Source organism: Cherax quadricarinatus, chromosome 9 (assembly GCF_038502225.1).
Source record: "Cherax quadricarinatus isolate ZL_2023a chromosome 9, ASM3850222v1, whole genome shotgun sequence".
NCBI lineage: Eukaryota > Metazoa > Arthropoda > Malacostraca > Decapoda > Parastacidae > Cherax > Cherax quadricarinatus.
This window is the reverse complement of record NC_091300.1, coordinates 5,647,135-5,667,075: the sequence shown is the minus strand read 5'-3', so window position 1 is coordinate 5,667,075 and position 19,941 is coordinate 5,647,135. Positions and strand designations below refer to the sequence as shown.

The window sequence follows — 19,941 nt, the reverse complement described above, 5'->3', positions numbered from 1 at the left end:
TGTAAACTTCAATTTATAACACAGTTGACCAGTTTTAAGACAAAACTGAAAGGATAGCATTTTTTTCATTATTATGGAGTTTTAAGTCAGATACTGGCACAAGTGCAGATCTACTTCTTTCTTCTTTCAGCGTACGAGCCGTATCCCACCGAGGTGGGGTGGCCCATAAGGAAAAATGAAAATTTCTCCTTTCAAATTTAGTAATATATACAGGAGAAGGGGTTACTAGCCCCTTGCTCCCGGCATTTTAGTCGCCTCTTACGACACGCATGGCTTACGGAGGAAGAATTCTGTTCCACTTCCCCATGGAGACAAGTGCAGTTATACTACCTATAATTCTTTGGACCTGCAGAATGATAGTTTTGGGGATTCATTGTTCTATTTATATAATCTTCTTTTAGATCTGCCTCTTGTTCAGAGCAAACCTTCAAGGGATAACCATACTCATTCTCAAGTACATAATTGATTTTGATCTTATTTGTACCTTTCCTAAAATACTGGCTTTTATTTCATTTAATTCTTATATTCTGGCTGATTCTTATATTCTGGCAAACTTTTTAATGTTTTAATGCATATTTGATGTGCTTTCCTTTTTCAATAGGGACTTAAGCAGCTCCTATTGCACCTGCCAAGTTATAGTGTATATACAAACCTCTGTTGGAGCCTGATTGATCTTTACCAGCATTTAAAACTGTTGGATTAGTCTGTACTGTACCTAAACCTGTACTAAACGCATTATACAGTGGAACCTCGGCTTACAAATTTAATTCGTTCCGTGATCTTGTTGGTATCCTGAGTTGTTTGTATGCTGAGTCAATTTTCCTCATTTAAATTAATTGAAATGCAATTAATTTGTTCCAGCCTCTCAGGAGGCATGACAAAATAATGCTAATATCAACTCTATGGCTTATTTTTTTTTTTTTTTTTTTTTTTTTTTTTTTTTTTATCACACTGGCCGATTCCCACCAAGGCAGGGTGGCCCAAAAAAAGAAAAACTTTCACCATCATTCACTCCATCACTGTCTTGCCAGAAGGGTGCTTTACACTACAGTTTTTAAAATGCAACATTAACACCCCTCCTTCAGAGTGCAGGCACTGTACTTCCCATCTCCAGGACTCAAGTCCAGCCTGGCGGTTTCCCTGAACCCCTTCATAAATGTTACTTTGCTCACACTCCAACAGCACGTCAAGTATTAAAAATCACTTGTCTCCATTCACTCCTATCAAACATGCTCACGCATGCCTCCTGGAAGTCCAAGCCCCTTGCACACAAAACCTCCTTTACCCTCTCCCTCCAACCTTTCCTAGGCCGACCCCTACCCTGCCTTCCTTCCACTACAGACTGATACACTCTTGAAGTCATTCTGTTTCGCTCCATTCTCTCTACATGTCCGAACCACCTTAACAACCCTTCCTCAGCCCTCTGGACAACAGTTTTGGTAATCCCGCACCTCCTCCTAACTTCCAAACTATGAATTCTCTGCATTATATTCACACCACATTGCCCTCAGACATGACATCTCCACTGCCTCCAGCCTTCTCCTCGTTGCAACATTCATCACCCATGCTTCACACCCATGTAAGAGCGTTGGTAAAACTATACTCTCATACATTCCCCTCTTTGCCTCCAAGGACAAAGTTCTTTGTCTCCACAGACTCCTAAGTGCACCACTCACCCTTTTCCCCTCATCAATTCTATGATTCACCTCATCTTTCATAGACCCATCCGCTGACACGTCCACTCCCAGATATCTGAATACATTCACCTCCTCCATACCCTCTCCCTCCAATCTGATATCCAGTCTTTCATCACCTAATCTTTTTGTTATCCTCATAACCTTACTCTTTCCTGTATTCACTTTTAATTTTCTTCTTTTGCATACCCTGGAGTTTACCTGGAGAGAGTTCCGGGGGTCAACGCCCCCGCGGCCCGGTCTGTGACCAGGCCTCCTGGTGGATCAGAGCCTGATCAACCAGGCTGTTGCTGCTAGCTGCACGCAAACCAACGTACGAGCCACAGCCCGGCTGATCCGGAACTGACTTTAGGTGCTTGTCCAGTGCCAGCTTGAAGACTGCCAGGGGTCTGTTGGTAATCCCCCTTATGTGTGCTGGGAGGCAGTTGAACAGTCTTGGGCCCCTGACACTTATTGTATGGTCTCTTAACGTGCTAGTGACACCCCTGCTTTTCATTGGGGGGATGGTGCATCATCTGCCAAGTCTTTTGCTTTCGTAGTGAGTGATTTTCGTGTGCAAGTTCGGTACTAGTCCCTCTAGGATTTTCCAGGTGTATATAATCGTGTATCTCTCCCTCCTGCGTTCCAGGAAATACAGGTTTAGGAACCTCAAGCGCTCCCAATAATTGAGGTGTTTTATCTCCGTTATGCGTGCCGTGAAAGTTCTTTGTACATTTTCTAGGTCGGCAATTTCACCTGCCTTGAAAGGTGCTGTTAGTGTGCAGCAATATTCCAGCCTAGATAGAACAAGTGACCTGAAGAGTGTCATCATGGGCTTGGCCTCCCTAGTTTTGAAGGTTCTCATTATCCATCCTGTCATTTTTCTAGCAGATGCGATTGATACAATGTTATGGTCCTTGAAGGTGAGATCCTCCGACATGATCACTCCCAGGTCTTTGACGTTGGTGTTTCGCTCTATTTTGTGGCCAGAATTTGTTTTGTACTCTGATGAAGATTTAATTTCCTCATGTTTACCATATCTGAGTAATTGAAATTTCTCATCGTTGAACTTCAAATTCATCCACCAATCTCTACAACTTCTCTTCAGAATCTCCAAAGAGCACAGTGTCATCAGCAAAGAGCAGCTGTGACAACTCCCACTTTGTGTGATTCTTTATCTTTTAACTCCATGCCTCTTGCCAAGACCCTCACATTTACTTCTCTTACAACCCCATCTATAAATATATTAAACAACCACGGTGACATCACACATCCTTGTCTAAGGCCTACTTTTACTGGGAAATAATTTCCCTCTTTCCTGCTTTCAGTAACCTACCTCATACACCATACACCTGCAACATCTGTCACATTGCCCCCCTATCCACCCTGTCATACGCCTTTTCCAAATCCATAAATGCCACAAAGACCTCTTTAGCCTTATCTAAATACTGTTCACTTATGTGTTTCACTGTAAACACCTGGTCCACACACCCCCTACCTTTCCTAAAGCCTCCTTGTTCATCTGCTATCCTATTCTCCGTCTTACTCTTAATTCTTTCAATAATAACTCTACCATACACTTTACCAGGTACACTCAACAAACCACTCCAACACTACATTTTTAAATCTACCCCATACCTCTTTGACCCCATTGCCTATGCTCTCATTAGCCCATCTATCCTCCAATAGCTGTTTGTATCTTACCCTAACTGCCTCCTCTTTTAGTTTATAAACCTTCACCTCTCTCTTCCCTGATGCTTCTATTCTCCTTGTATCCCATCTACCTTTTACTCTCAGTGTAGCTACAACTAAAAAGTGATCTGATATATCTGTGGCCCCTCTATAAACATGTACATCCTGAAGTCTACTCAACAGTCTTTTATCTACCAATACATAATCCAACAAACTACTGTCATTTCGCCCTACATCATATCTTGTATACTTATTTATCCTCTTTTTCCTAAAATATGTATTACCTATAACTAAACCCCTTTCTATACAAAGTTCAATCAAAGGGCTCCCATTATCATTTACACCTGGCACCCCAAACTTGCCTACCACACCCTCTCTAAAAGTTTCTCCTACTTTAGGAGTTATCTATCACAATTCATCTAATATGACATAATAAACAATATTAATAACACAGAAACATGATATATACTCCAGAATGAATAAAATAGGCCATAATATGGCAAGTGATGGTGACACTGGCAGCGGCAGAATGCATCCGCTATTTACTCTCCCACTCTAGTATCTTCCCAGCCCATAACCCCACACCAAGCTTGTGTTTATCTATGATTAGTGGTGAGGATGTCACATATGCAACCACCAGGTGTGGTCAAGACAGATGTATATATAGGTGAAGACATGATCACTGTGGTCACAGTGGTGGTTGTGGTGGTGGCCACAGTGGTAGTTGTGGTGGCGGCTGTGGCGGCCAGCTGCCCTCCACTATGCTGCTGCCTTCTCCGTTTCTCTAGCTTTTTTCATAGTTTCTAATAGCTTCTTGCTGATTGTATGCAAATACTGTCTCTTTGGGTGAGGCATTATGTAAGAAATTTGTACAATACAGTGGACCCCCGGTTAACAATATTTTTTCAATCCAGAAGTATGTTCAGGTGCCAGTACTGACCGAATTTGTTCCCATAAGGAATATTGTGAAGTAGATTAGTCCATTTCAGACCCCCAAACATACACGTACAAACGCACTTACATAAATACACTTACATAATTGGTCGCATTCGGAGGTGATCGTTATGCGGGGGTCCACTGTATAAGACAAAATTACGCATCCCAAGGGTCTGCTGCGATCACTCAGTGGCACACCACCTCTTCCTTTTGACTCTTGGTTGGCACTGAGATAGCTGTGGTCATAGCAGCTGTACCTACAGCCACCCAGAGGGTTACCAATTTCTGTTTTGAAGCATTTGGCACAAAAATATGAAAAAAAAAATAGGAAAGTCTAAAAATGACAACATATTATATTTTATTATTATTAGTAGTAGTAGTAGTACGTATGTATTACAGTGGACCCCTGGTATTTGATATTAATCCGTTCCTGAGAGCTCATCGAATACCGATAATATCGAAAACCGAATCAATTTTCCTCCTAAGAAATAATGGAAATCAAATTAATCTGTGCAAGACCCCCAAAAGTATGAAAAAAAAATTTTTACTACATGAAATACAGTGGACCCCCGGTTAACGAACTTTTTTAATTCCAGTAGTATGTTCAGGTGCCAGTACTGACCGAATTTTTTCCCATAAGGAATATTGTGAAGTAGATTAGTCCATTTCAGACCCCCAAACATACACGTACAAACGCACTTACATAAATACACTTACATAATTGGTCGCATTTGGAGGTGATCGTTAAGCGGGGGTCCACTGTATTAAGTTTAATGCAACAGAATAATTACAATAACAATAAAATAATTGACACTTACCTTTAATGAAGATTTGGTGATGATTGATGGGATGGGAGGAGGGGAGAGGTGTTAGTGTTTAGAAGGGGAATCCCCTTCCATTAGGACTTGAGGTAGCAAGTCCTTTTCCAGGGTTACTTCCCTTCTTTTAATGCCACTAGGACCAGCTTGAGAGTCGCTGGACTTCTGTCGCACAACATAACTGGCAGCCTCACCATGCCTAATCACACTATGTATGCCACTACGATTCTTAAATCTTTCAAACCAACCTTTGCTGGCCTTAAATCCACTCACATCACCACTAGTTGCAGGCAATTTCTTTACCAAATCGTCATGCAACTGCCTAGCCTTTTCACAAATGATTGCTTGAGAGATGCTATCTCCTGCTATCTGTTTTTCATTTATCCACACCAATAACAATCTCTCAACATTTTCTAACACTTGAGGTCGCTGTTTCGTAATCACAGTTGCACCTTTTGCAAGAACAGCTTCCTTGATTGCCGTTTTCCTGGTCACTATAGTAGAGATGGTTGATTGGGGTTTATTATACAACCTGACCAGCTCCGACACACGCACTCCACTTTCGTACTTTGCAATTATCTCTTTCTTCATTTCATAAGTCATTAGCGACTTTTTCTCGAAGGGTTGGCACTAGAAGCTTTCTTGGGGCCCATGGTGACTTATTTTGCAGAAACAAGCACCAAACACAGTGATAATATGGAATGTACCGAATGTATCCTTAGATGCGCACACACTGGCTGGCTTGTAAACACTAGCACACATGGGGCAGTTCAGGCCACACGTGGACAGGTTTCGTACGAATCGTATCGAATACCGGGTTTTCAATCGAATACCGAGGAAAAATGTTTGCGTTAAAATGCATCGAAAACCGGATTTATCGAATACCGATGCCATCGAATACCGGGGGTCCACTGTACATGTATTATTATTACGTGTGTATTATAATTATTTTTTTTTTTCAACAAACCAGCCTTATCCCACCAAGGCAGGGTGGTCCAAAAAAAAAAAACGAAAGTTTCTCTTATTAAATTTAGTAATTTATACAGGAGAAGGGGTTACCAGCCCTTTGCTCCTGGCATTTTAGTCGCCTCTTACAGCACTTGTGGCTTACGGAGGAAGAATTCTGTTCCACTTCCCCATGGAGATAGGAAATAAACAAGAACAAGAACTAGTAAGAAAATAGAAGAAAACCCAGAGGGGTGTGTATATATATGCTTGTACATATATGTGTAGTGTGACCTAAGTGTAAGTAGAAGTAGCAAGACGTACCTGAAATCTTGCATGTTTGAGACAGAAAAAAAGACACCAGCAATCCTACCATCATGTAAAACAATTACAGGCTTTTGTTTTACTTGGCAGGATGGTAGTACCTCCCTGGGTGGATTATTATTATTATTATTATTGTTAATTTAGGGAACTGGAGCACAGATCCAATTCCATAGATCAAGAGCCCATCACCACATACTAATAATAATAATAATTATTATAACAATAATAGTGTAATAATAATTAATAATAATAATACTATGTAATAATAACAATAAGGAGAAACTTCAAAAGGCTGCCAGTAGTTGGTGCCACCATCAGCAAAACATTCTTAACCACTACTAGTACACTTTTCACCTGTCTAGACTTAAGTAGTCTATAAGTACATATTAGGTTAAATCTGCCTGAAATGCCTCAGCATGATAGTGGCTTTCTTTGCTCCAATCATATTATGATATGTAAACACATTGTAACCTTTGCAAAGAAATAAATATTTTTATTTATTTATTTTAAGGAACCTCCCTTGAAGGGGAAGTTCGCATCCTGAAATTTCCTTTGTATCCAGAAGCAAAAAATCGACCAAACGACGGTTCGTATCCTGAAAAATTCGCATGGTGGGGCGTTCGTAAGCTGAGGTTCCACTGTACTTCCAATAACTATTTTGTTTTAGGTTTCTTGTGACTTTAACATATTTATACTAATCTTTACCGTGACTTGACATATCAAGCTGCAGGTCTCTTCACATTGTTAATAAACTATTTAATAAATGTGACAGTATATTAAGACTTTAATTTGGTCCTGATTTTTACTCAGCTCCATGCTTGTACTGTACCTCATTCACATTGATTTAACAAATGTTTTCCCATTCTTCTGGTATAACTGCTCCATTGACCTGATTTATTGGCTACCTCTTGTTATTCCCTGCCTACTTATTGAGCCTTGTGCTTTGACTTGTGTGGAGTGGAAGAGGGCTCGGTTAACATTGATCCCATCCAACTTTTCATGGTCATTGGTTTGCCAACATTTTCCTTGGACCTCTTTTCTGCATCTGATCTGACCTTTTACCCTTGCCTCATGTCTCTTCTTGCCAAGTCTGCCCCAGCCTTCTGTCAGTGCCTCTTACTCAGGCTCCTGCCTTACCATTCAGCAAAGTCTCTTACCTAGTGTATTTTTTTTTTGTATCTGAATCTTCCTGACTGCAGCCTCTTGCCCCGGTCTTTGGTTTCTGACTTCTGCAAGAGGTCACGATCTGCATTTTTCATCTACAGGGTCTGGAGGCAGTTCTTCTACTCATCTCATTTGGTGCCAACGTCAATGCTCGCACAGAAGCTCGCCATGACTATAGGTGAGACCAAGTTTAATTTTGCCCTGAAGCAGCATACTGTACATGCATCCCTCTGTCTGAAACTGCATGTGAAAGGGTGTATTCTTACCTTATATGTAGAGCTTCTTTCACTTTGTTTAATAAAAAACCTTGGTGATGAAATGAGCAAAACTATGTATGCTACTAAGGCTTTGCAAAAGACTTGTCTGCTTTTCTAAGTATTTTCTTTTCAATTATATCTAGCAGCATGATGTTTGGATTGTCAACATGACATAATTTTCCAGTGTAAATCAGCAAATCTTCCTTAGGTTTGTTTCTTCAAATGTTTGAACCCTAATTTTCAGCCACAATTTAAATTTCCAAACAATTTTCTTTAAATCCCCTTATTTCTCTTGTATCTATCTATTAATAATAAAATTGTTTGCTTGTTAATTAGATGGGAGTATCCTTATTAGCCTGTTGAATTATATCTCTGAATTTATTAGTCAAGAACAAGGTACAACATAAAATATCTTCCCTTTCCCTATTCAACTTGCAGTGTTCTTGTAATGATCATGTTTCATATCACAAACAGTAATGCTCTGAACATATTTTTGAACTCCCTGTAAAGTGTTCTGGTTAATAAAACTGGCTTGTATTACTACTGTAGTATGAAGTTATGGTAAGTGTTTCATTAATATTTCTATTACTACACTTGTAACAATATACAGTGGACCCCCGGTTAACGATATTTTTTCACTCCATGAGTATGTTCAGGTGCCAGTACTGACCGAATTTGTTCCCATAAGAAATATTGTGAAGTAGATTATTCCATTTCAGACCCCCAAACATACACGTACAAACGCACTTACATAAATACACTTACATAATTGGTCACATTCGGAGGTAATCGTTATGCGGGGGTCCACTGTACATATATATTAACACATTGACTGTTTCCCACCAAGGCAGGGCGGCCCAAAAAAGAAACTTTCATCATCACTCTCTCGATCACTGTCTTGCCAGAGGCATGCTTACACTACAGTTATAAAACTGCAACATTAACACCCCTCCTTTAGAATGCCGGCACTGTACTTCCCATCTCCAGGAATCAAGTTTGGCATGCCGGTTTCCCTGAATTCCTTCATAAGTGTTACCTTGCTAACACTCCATCAGCACGTCAAGTCCTAAAAAACCATTTGTCTCCACTTGCTCCTATCTAACACGCTCACACATGCTTGCTGGAAGTCCAGGCCCCCCTCACACAAAACCTCCTTTACCCCCCTCCCTCCAACCTTACCTAGGCTGACCCCTACCCCACCTTCCCTCCACTACAGATTTATCTACTCTCGAAGTCATTCTATTTCAGTCCATCCTCTCTACATGTCCAAACCATCTTGATAACCCCTCCTCAGCCCTCTGGATAATAGTTTGGTAATCCCACACCTCTTCCTAATCTCCAAACTATGGATTCTCTGCATTATATTCACACCACACATTGCCCTCAGACATGACATCTCCACTGCCTCCAGCCTTCTCCTTGTTGCAACATTCACAACCCATGTCTCACACCCATAAAAGAGCGTTGGTATAACTGTACCCTCATGCATTCCCCTATTTGCTTTCATGGATAAAGTTGTGTGTTTCCACAGACTCCTCAATGCACCACTTACCTTTTTCCCTTTGTTAATTCTATGATTCACCTTGTCCTATATACACTGATGGATCTAAACAGGAGTCTTGTGGCAGGGCTGCATCTGCTCTTGTTGCCACCTCCCTAGTTAAGAATGATAATAAATTTGTTAAGTTAGGCATAAGAATTAACAACTGGGCATCTACACTTCAAACTGAGTTATTTGCAATCCTAATGGCGCTAAAGCTAACCTATGACACTGAGCTTGACTCTATCATCATTACTGATTCTGTCATCATTGAAGGCTCTTGACTCGTATAATAACCCCAATAACATGCTCTTGGGGTGTACTCACCTAATTGTACTCACCTAATTGTGGTTGCAGGGGTCGAGACTCAGCTCCTGGCCCCGCCTCTTCACTGATCGCTACTGGATCCTCTCTCTCTCTGCTTCCTGAGTTTTGTCATACCTCTTCTTAAAACTATGTATGGTTCCTGCCTCCACTACTTCACTTGCTAGGCTATTCCACTTGCTGACAACTCTATGACTGAAGAAATACTTCCTAACGTCCCTGTGACTCGTCTGAGTCTTCAGCTTCCAGTTGTGACCCCTTGTCCCTGTGTCCCCTCTCTGGAACATCCTATCTCTGTCCACCTTGTCTATTCCCCGCAGTATCTTGTATGTCGTTATCATGTCTCCCCTGACCCTTCTGTCCTCCAGTGTCGTCAGTCCGATTTCCCTTAACCTTTCCTCGTACGACATTCCCTTGAGCTCTGGGACTAGCCTTGTTGCAAACCTTTGTACTTTCTCTAACTTCTTGACGTGCTTGACCAGGTGTGGGTTCCAGACTGGTGCTGCATACTCCAGTATGGGCCTAACATACACAGTGTACAGTGTCTTGAACGATTCCTTATTAAGGTATCGGAACGCTATTCTCAGGTTTGCCAGGCACCCGTATGCTGCAGCGGTTATTTGGTTGATGTGTGCCTCCGGTGATGTGCTCGGTGTTATGGTCACCCCAAGGTCTTTCTCCCTGAGTGAGGTCTGTAGTCTTTGTCCACCTAGCCTATACTCTGTCTGCGGTCTTCTTTGCCCCTCCCCAATCTTCATGACTTTGCATTTGGATGGATTGAATTCGAGAAGCCAGTTACTGGACCACATGTCCAGCCTCTCCAGGTCTCTTTGCAGTCCTGCCTCATCCTCGTCCGATTTAATTCTTCTCATCAACTTCACGTCATCTGCGAACAGGGACACTTCAGAGTCTATTCCTTCCATCATGTCGTTCACATATATCAAAAATAGCACTGGTCCTAGAACTGACCCCTGGGGGACCCCGCTCGTAACAGGCGCCCACTGTGATACCTCTTCACGTACCATGACTCGTTGCTGCCTCCCTGTCAGGTATTCCCTTATCCATTGCAGTGCCCTTCCTTTTACGTGTGCCTGATCCTCCAGCTTCTGCACTAATCTCTTGTGGGGAACTGTGTCAAAGGCCTTCCTGCAGTCTAGGAAAACGCAATCTACCCAACCCTCTCTCTCGTGTCTTACTTCTGTTACCTTGTCATAAAACTCCAGGAGGTTTGTGATACAAGATTTGCCTTCCATGAACCCATGCTGGTTTTCATTTATAATCTTGTTCCTTTCCAGGTGTTCGACCACTCTCCTCCTGATAATCTTCTCCATGACCTTGCACACGATACATGTCAGAGACACAGGTCTGTAGTTTAGTGCCTCGTTTCTGTTTCCTTTCTTAAATATGGGGACTACATTAGCTGTCTTCCATTTCTCAGGTAGTTGCCCAGTTTCAAGGGATGTGTTGAAGATTGTGGTTAGAGGCACACACAGCATCTCTGCTCCTTCTCTAAGGACCCATGGGGAGATGTTGTCCGGTCCCATCGCCTTTGAGGTGTCAAGGTCACTTAAGAGCTTCTTCACCTCCTCCTCAGTTGTTCGTATGTCATCCAACACTTGTTGGTATATTCCCTCTTGATGTTCCCTTCTGTTCTGTCTTCCCACAGCCCTTCCTGTCTCTACTGTAAAAACTTCCTTAAATCTCCTGTTCAGCTCCTCACATACCTCCTGATCATTTCTTGTGAGTTCTCCACCTTCTGTCCTTAATCTGATCACCTGGTCTTTGACTGTTGTCTTCCTCCTGATGTGGCTATACAACAGTTTCGGGTCAGTCTTGATTCTCGATGCTATGTCATTTTCATACTGTCGCTGGGCCTCCCTCCTTACCTGTGCGTACTCATTCCTGGCTCTGTGACTGATCTCCCTATTTTCGTGTGTTCTCTGCCTTCTGTACTTTTTCCATTCTCTATTGCACTTTGTTTTTGCCTCCTTACACCGTCGGGTGAACCAGGGGCTTGTTCTGGTCTTCCAGTTGTTACTGTTGCCCTTGGGAATGAACCTTTCCACTGCCTCCTTGCATTTTGTTGCTACATATTCCATCATTTCATTTACTGGCTTTCCTGCCAGTTCTCTGTCCCACTGGACCTCCCGCAGGAAGTTCTTCAACCCTATGTAGTCCCCTCTTTTATAGTCAGGTTTTTCCCATTCTACTCCTGTTATTCTCTCCACTTGCAGCTCTACTATGTATTCAAAGCACAGAACCACGTGGTCGCTAGCTCCTAGGGGACTCTCATACTTGATGTCCTCAATGTCTGAGCTGCCCAGGGTGAACACAAGGTCCAATCTTGCTGGTTCATCCTCCCCTCTCACTCTGGTAGTGTCCTTAACATGTTGGTGCATGAGGTTTTCCAGCACCACGTCCAACATCCTGGCTCTCCATGTTTCGGGACCCCCATGTGGCTCGAGGTTTTCCCAGTCAATCTCCCTGTGGTTGAAATCCCCCATAACCAGCAACTTTGCTCTGCTGGAGTGAGCTCTTCTTGCCACCTCAGCAAGTGTGTCCACCATTGCTCTGTTGCTCTCTTCATATTCCTCTCTTGGCCTCCTGCAGTTCTGTGGTGGATTATACATCACTGCAATGACCACTTTGTGTTCCCCCGACTGAAGTGTACCTGCTATGTAGTCTCTTTCTCCCGTCTCGTCTATTCCTTCCATTTTCTCGAATTTCCATCTGTTTTTTACGAGCAGAGCAACCCCACCTCCCCCCCTGCCCCTTCTATCTTTCCTCATGATCTGGTATCCTGGTGGGAAGATTGCATCTGTTATTGTCTCCATGAGTTTTGTTTCTGTGTATGAGTTTGTGTGTGTGTGTGTGTGTGTGTGTGTGTGTGTGTGTGTGTGTGTGTGTGTGTGTGTGTGTGTGAGAGAGAGAGAGAGACTCAGCAATCAACATTTGCACCAATAACTCACTACAGTTGTGACCGGGTGTGGAAGTGTGAATTGCTCATTACTCTAAAATTTGTTTATGATTGCAGCCATGTATAAACGTAAGTAACCATTCTTACAGTATTCATTACCTTTGTAACTTGAGTTCATTATCTTTGTAACTTGTGAGTTCATTACCTTGTACCTAGTTCAGCCATCCAAACTTTGGAGCCCGGTCCCTGGACCCATTGTGTACCTCTGTAATCTGTAAATACCTTTGTAACTTGTCATGATTGTGACTAGACCTACCTGGAGTTCATTACCTTTGTAAATTGTGAATTCATTACCTCTGTAACTTGCTCAGCTATCAAAACTTTGAGGCCCAGTCCCTGGACCCATTATGTACCTCTGTAATCTTTTGACTACCGCCCACAGGATGGGTATGGGGTGCATAATAAACATATTAAACTAAACTAACTAACATGCTCATTGGAGAAGCCAGGTATAGATACTCAAAAATCAGGGACAAAGGAATTAATGTACAGTTGCTATGGATCCCATCACACATTGGATTACTCCTTCACGATAAAGTTGATATGTTAGCCAAGAAGAGTACCCAGAAGGAGAATGTAGAATATAACTTTGGTATAACTGTGTCTAGCATTAGGAATAATATTAGGAGAGAAGTAAATAATGAAAATGATTGTTATAGGAATGCAATTAGAAGCCTGAGTAGATCTATAACCCACTATGATAACATGAACGTAGATAAGTATGTTTATGGAGCAACGTGCAATGTGAACAGACTGATGTTGTAGTGGCCAGGCTTAGGCTTGGTTACAAGTACTTCTGGCAGTTTGGGAGACACACAGATGATCAAACTAAATGTAAATTATGTGATCAGGCATATGGTCACTGTCTTGAACACTGTGCTTAATTGTCTACTTATTGAGGAATACAGAGACAGACAGTATAATAACCTATGTGACATGTCAAGATATTAATGAAAATAAGATACCAGGTATACTAAGCAAATTTCCTAAATTTGCTTGTAACAGATAAGTGAACTATAGATCTGTAGATATAAATCCATATGTATTCCTGTTAACCTTTTGGGGCCTAGTTCCTGGGCCTTTTGTGTTTCTATATGCTCTTGCGCTACCGTCCACAGGATGGATATGGGGTGCACAATAAACTAGCCACTTCGGTGGCAAAAATCTAATCTTCATAGACCCATCTGCTGACACATCCACTTCCAAATGCCTGAACACATTCACCTCTTCCATACTCTCTCCCTCCAATCTGATATCCAATCTTCCATTACTTAATTTTTTTGTTTTCCTCATCACCTTACTCTCCTATATTCACTTTTAATTTCCTTCTTTTACATACCCTACCAAACTCATCAACCAACCTCTGCAACTTCTCTTCAGAATCCACCAAAAGCACAGTGTCATCAGCAAAGAGCAACTGGGACAACTCCTACACCTCTTGCCTACACCCGAGCATTCACTTCTCTTACAACTCCACCTGTCAATACAGTGGTACCTCGGGATACGAACTTAATTCGCTCCAGAAGGCTGTTCGAGTGTCGATACCGAACGAATTTGTTCCCATAAGGAATAATATAAATTAGATTAATCCATTTCAGACTCCCAAAAATATGCTTACAAAAACACTTACAAAAGCACTTACATAAACACGCTTGCATAATTGTTCGAGTTTTGAACCATTCGTATCCTGAGGTACCACTGTATATTGAACAACCATGGTGACGTCACATGTCCCTGTCTAAGGGCTATTTTTAGTGGGAAATAATCTCCCTCTCACCTGCATACTCTATCCTGATCCTCTCTATCCTCGTAAAAACTTTTCACCGCTTTCAATAACCTACCTCCTATTCCATACATTTGCAACCTCTACCACATTGCCCCCCTATCCACCCTATCATATGCCTTTCCCAAATCCATAAATGCCACAAATACCTCTTTACCCTTATCTAAATACTGTTCACCTATGTTTCTCTGCAAACACTTGGTATACACAATACTGTAGTACATATAAAGTCGTGAAAAATTCATCATAATCTCTCAGACCTACAACGTACCCTAATCCAACACTCGGATTTCCCCTGAACATTCTCTCTCTTTATCTCTCTCTTTCTCTCTATCTGATCTGCCTTGATCTCATCTTAAACCTACCCAAGTTTCTCACTAGTATGAAAGTGGTTTTCTAAACCACAGGTACTTGCTTTGTTGAAATAAACCAATTGGTTTTACTAGGTTTTATATTTAAAGCATGTTCCTTTTTATTTTTTATTTTTTTTTTTGGTACAGTTTGTGTACTCTGCAATTTTTTTTTATATAGCTGTAGGATACATTTTAGTAAATTATTTTTTACTAATACTTTCAGAGTACAATACTATAAAAAGAGCATGATTAGCTACCAGTAAATGTATTTAAATTAATGTAGCAGCTTAACGTAATATATACAGTATACCCTTGTGTAACACATATTTCAGTGATACGTTTCTAGCATAACCGTTTATAATTGACATCTCTAAATTTTTATGAGTCATGCTTTTGGCAAAGCAAGTGAACATGGAAAAATAAATTTTCTACTACTTTTGGCATTAGCTTTCTGTTGTAATTCTTTGCTTTTGGTAGGGTCATTTGAATAGGGATACCTGTGTACTTCTGGCAAGGTAGATGAATGAGTTTATATGTGGTTTTGAATTTGTTATACCGTCTTAGTAGGGTATCCTTATACCGATGTGTATAAGATGCAACATTTTTTTTGCCCGTGATTTTTAAACCTTAATAAGTACATCTTGTAAAGTGATGCATCTTCTCACTATAGAAGATGCATCACTTGTGATTACTTGCTGGTTATCAGTTGACCTGTTTGTACAGTAGTTACAGGAGCAGAGCTGTGCTCAGTGTCCCATCTTCAGAACTTGTTTTATGTGGTGTTTGAAAGTTTTTTCCAGTGTATGAAGATTTCATGATCCCATTCCAGTATTCTACCCCCACAATTTGTAAATGTTTCTACTCCATTTTTCTTGCCATAGGGCCTTTTTTTTCTCGTTTTACAGTCCTGATTTTTTTCTTCTTGGTGTTACCAAAGCTTCATAGATTTTCTTAGTTTATAATCTTGTGTAAAATTAGCATATGCGACTTCATCTGCTGTCAGTCTAGAAGAACATTTTCAAGGTTTCAGGTCTTCATAAAACATTTCTTAGGTCAGCGAGCCATTTTGTAGCATGTCATTGAACCTTATCCTGTCTCCATATTTATGAGATGCAGATGCCATAATACCACTGAATATTACAGCTTTGGTTCGATATATGTAGTCAGCCTCTTTCAGTATTTTCTCTTTCATATATCAGAGGTTTATTTTTGAGTTTGGGAATGTAGCATGAGAGTTCGTGTGAATGTTGATTGAACTAGAGAGGATACTATTAGCTATTTTCATCACCCCATTACTGTTACCTTCCAGTGATCAACATGGTGCTTATTATAAGCTTGCACAATATAAGAGAAATTTCAGTGTTTGCTGTACTGTTTTGTGATCTCTTATTGGCAATTCTTACCCCAAATCTCTTCTCTTTTGAAGATTGTTGGCAGGATGGGTGCATGTATCCATTCTGTCCATGCCTGTCTATGCTCTTGTGTTCTTTATCCCTGGTGTCTTCCTTTTTGATCTTAGTTATCTTTCATGTATTTCTGGCTGCTGTTAGATATCCAGTCAAGAAAATAAGTAAATTATCTGTATGCAACATAGGTATTGCTATATAGTATAAACCTCTGAACATAATTTTTTACCCATCTCGTGTTAAGGGAATCTAATGTATTGTGCCCTTAAGTGGTGCACGAGTAATGTGCTGGCTTTCCGATGCTCATACCTCATTATACAAGGGTCTACTATTGCAAAGATAGTTTGATATAGATGAGTTTCATTAAACATCCATAAAATGGTGTAATAACCTCGGCTTCTGTAACTGCAATTAAAACTGGATCACATTATGATTTATCAGCCCCATTCTCTGCTCTAAGGAAAACAGTGAAATAGTTATGCAAAATTTTAGATAGCTTAAAGTACCTAAGCCATTTAAGTTTTGGCACCTATGTGGTCAAAGTGCTTCGTAAATATCAACTGTCACCACTATTACTGCTATTACTCTTTAGTAAGCTAACCATACCACGGGCGGGTATAGAACCCGCGATCAGAGAGTTCTATCCCCGCCCATGGTATGGTTTGTTTGCAATCGTGTCATTACGATTTCGTGAGTCGAGTCTCTTTAGAAAGGTTAGGTTTGTATGTTTCAGTTAAATAAGAATGAGCTATCAAAAATTTGCACAACTTAACGTTTCCTTGGGTGATAAATCTTTGGGGGATCCAGTAAACCTTTTTTCCTTGTTAAATGAAAATATTAAGTATATTTTTCAGCAGTTTTTCTTTTTTTTTTTTTGGCCTTCAGGAGGAATTGCCTATATTTTCACTCTTCCCCCACTTCCCGTGCATCACTTCTGAACCCCCTCAACAGGTCCGTGCTACACTATGCTGTTCTCTCCGGCTCTGTTCCTATTGTTAACCTCCTCCTCAAACAAGGTGCCAGGGTCAACTTTGAACCGGAGTATAATAAACCGACACCTCTGGATTTGGCTATCCTCAAGGGGGATGTTGAAATGGTGCGGCTCATTATTGAACATGGTAAGTCACTCCTGATCCTTTATATTATTGGCAACCATGGTGCTTCTAGTGGCATAATGTGATAATTTTGAGTAAATGACAGTCTTGGCTGAAGACCAAAATTTCACACCACAACTACAGTAATCCACAAATTATAGATCAATCTAGGTGACAGTTTTCAGTAACCTTGTGTAATACCTTGCCTAACACCAGTTCAGGTGATATGTACTGTAATACCAAAATGCTTCTGTGATTTTTTTTTAATATGAAGGTGGAAATCCTGCCACCATACCTCTTAATATTTTTTATTTGATAAACCAGTAAGATAGAATGAAGTTCTACCAAATAAAGAAAAGCTCCACAGAGCTGGTCTTGGCTAGGAAAAATGTGGCATGAATGACCCCAGTGAATTGATAGGTATTTAACTAAAATTTAATTAAATGAAGAATATGAAATCTGGATGTCTTTTTTTTTTTTTTTTTTTTTTTTTTTTTCTATCCTGGACAACTAAAGTTCCAGCCTCCTGTTTTAGCTACTTGTCTCCCAGTACATTGTCCAATGTTCTCATCTTTACAACACTAGTGATTTGACCTTGGATCTCTTCCTTACACTATCCTGACCTCACAGATTTTCTCCCTATATCATAATCTTGATAATCCAGAACAGCCTTAAATATTTTGCCTTCCAGATTTCTTTTCCAGTTTGTGGGCTTGTTAACATTGATATTAAGTTCATTGTAACAAAACTGCCATTTGAGACATGATAATGCATAAATTATTTTATCCTCTGACACTGCTTGGAGCATAACTTTCTATGGGAGTAAAAGAAAGGTATTATTCATTAGTAGCCATTGTACTGTAAAAATAAGGAACTCCACTTCTGTATTCACTAGAACATTAGATTCAAAATAAAATCTCTAGAAATTCAAGATAGTGCAAGGGATAAAAAAAAAAAAAATAAATTCAGAAGGGAGCACTAAACTCATAGGGGTCATACCAGGGGGAAGGGGAATCAGGGCATTCAGGTTTGATTCAAAGAAGGGGCAGTCAGGTCAAACTCCTTGGATTGAGAATCTATCTGGCATTAAGGAAAGAATAAATAAAGAATAAAGATTTTATGTCTTTGTGAAGGTTACAATGTGTAATTACAGTTTTGGGTTGTAAAGTACAAAGAGGGAGCGGTTGTGGTCGCCTCCACCTGTTACATAATGACATATTTTATGCATTCTGGAGTATTTATCAGGTTTCTATGTTATTTATATTGTTTATTATTTCATATTAGATGAACTGTGATAGATAAATAAGCCATAGAGTTGATATTAGTGAAATTATTGAAGTACAGAATTCCACTGGAACGGATTAATTGCATTTCAATTAATTTAAATGAGGAAAATTGACTGCAAATGAGCAAATCCAGTTGCAAGCAAGGTCGTGGAATGGATTAAACTCGCAAGTAGAGGTTCCACTGTATATCATAGTTGGTTCGAATTGAACATTGTTTTTTTATATTTCAGAGGTAGTAGTGGTTTAGCAGTAATTGAATTAATAAGTTAGTATTACATTTTGGCACAGTTTACATTACGAGACTGAGACCATTTTATTTTTGAAGTAATCTTATAAAATTTGGAAATTATTGAGTCAATGGTGTTGATAATACTGTTTGTGTGGTTAATTTGGGGAAATGAGGGGGTTTCTAAGCAGAGCCTTGAATTGGTGTACAGGCAGGGTTCAGACAGTAATATTTCATGGATTGGCAGATGTTTAATAGACTAGAGGTCATATAATATAATATTTGGGAGAGTTGCTTCAGACTGATTAGAAGTCGTTTTCATTGGTTTGGTTAGTATTGAGAGATGAGATAATTTTTAAGCATAGTCCTAAATTTGTATGTAGTCAGGGGATTCTTTACCGGTTCAGGTAGTGAATTCCAGATCTTCGGGCCCTTTATGTGCATGACATTTTTGCATAGTGAGAGACTGACATGAAGGATGTCGAAGAGTGCCTTGCGTTGTGACTGTGTATTCTGTTGTAGCTTGTAAATGAATGGTTCAGAGAACCGACACGTTGATAAATTAGACACGTGTGCAACACCTGGGTATCTTTATTGAGGAAACGTTTTGCCACACAGTGGCTTCATCAGTCCATACAAAGGAGAGCATTGAAGAACAGGAGGAGTTTGAGGTAGTCAGTCCCTCAGCCTTGAGTCAATGTGGTCAGTCCATCAATCTTGAAAAGAATACAGCATATGTGTGAAGTAGCTTATATACCATAGGCAGGAGAGGTGCAGCAGTCGTAGGTGGTATCACATTTGTCCAATGTGGAAGTAGGTTATGCCAAAGGGTTAGGCAAGTGAAGAATTCCCTGCATTAAGATCCCAAGAGGATGCTATGTCACAGGAATGTAGATGAATGGTTCAGAGAACCGACAAGTTGATAAATTAGCCACTGTGTGATGAAACGTTTCCTCAATAAAGATACCCAAGTGTTGCACATGTCTAATTTATCATTCTGTTGTAGCTATTAAGCAGAAGATTAAGTGGAGGGTTTGTATTGGAGGAGGAAAAAGAGCTAATATTAGTAAATCTAAGCACAAATTCACATTACCTAATATAAATTATAGAATAGTAAATGAAATGCCTCAGTAATAACCTTAT

General features: G+C 40.3%; 1 protein-coding gene across 7 annotated transcripts in view; it reads left to right on the top strand.

Annotated features, from left to right (window-relative positions):
• Positions 1-19,941, top strand: part of LOC128685977 (ankyrin-1) — a 111,163-nt gene that overhangs the window by 36,899 nt on the left and 54,323 nt on the right. For 5 of the 7 annotated variants that reach the window (XM_070083186.1, XM_070083190.1, XM_070083185.1 and 2 more), the window contains 2 exons: positions 7,654-7,730; positions 17,078-17,310. In XM_070083186.1, coding sequence (XP_069939287.1) covers positions 7,654-7,730; positions 17,078-17,310 — 310 coding nt within the window. The remainder of the gene's footprint in view (positions 1-7,653; positions 7,731-17,077; positions 17,311-19,941) is intronic. The other 2 variants (XM_070083191.1, XM_070083189.1) reach the window with 1 other exon arrangement.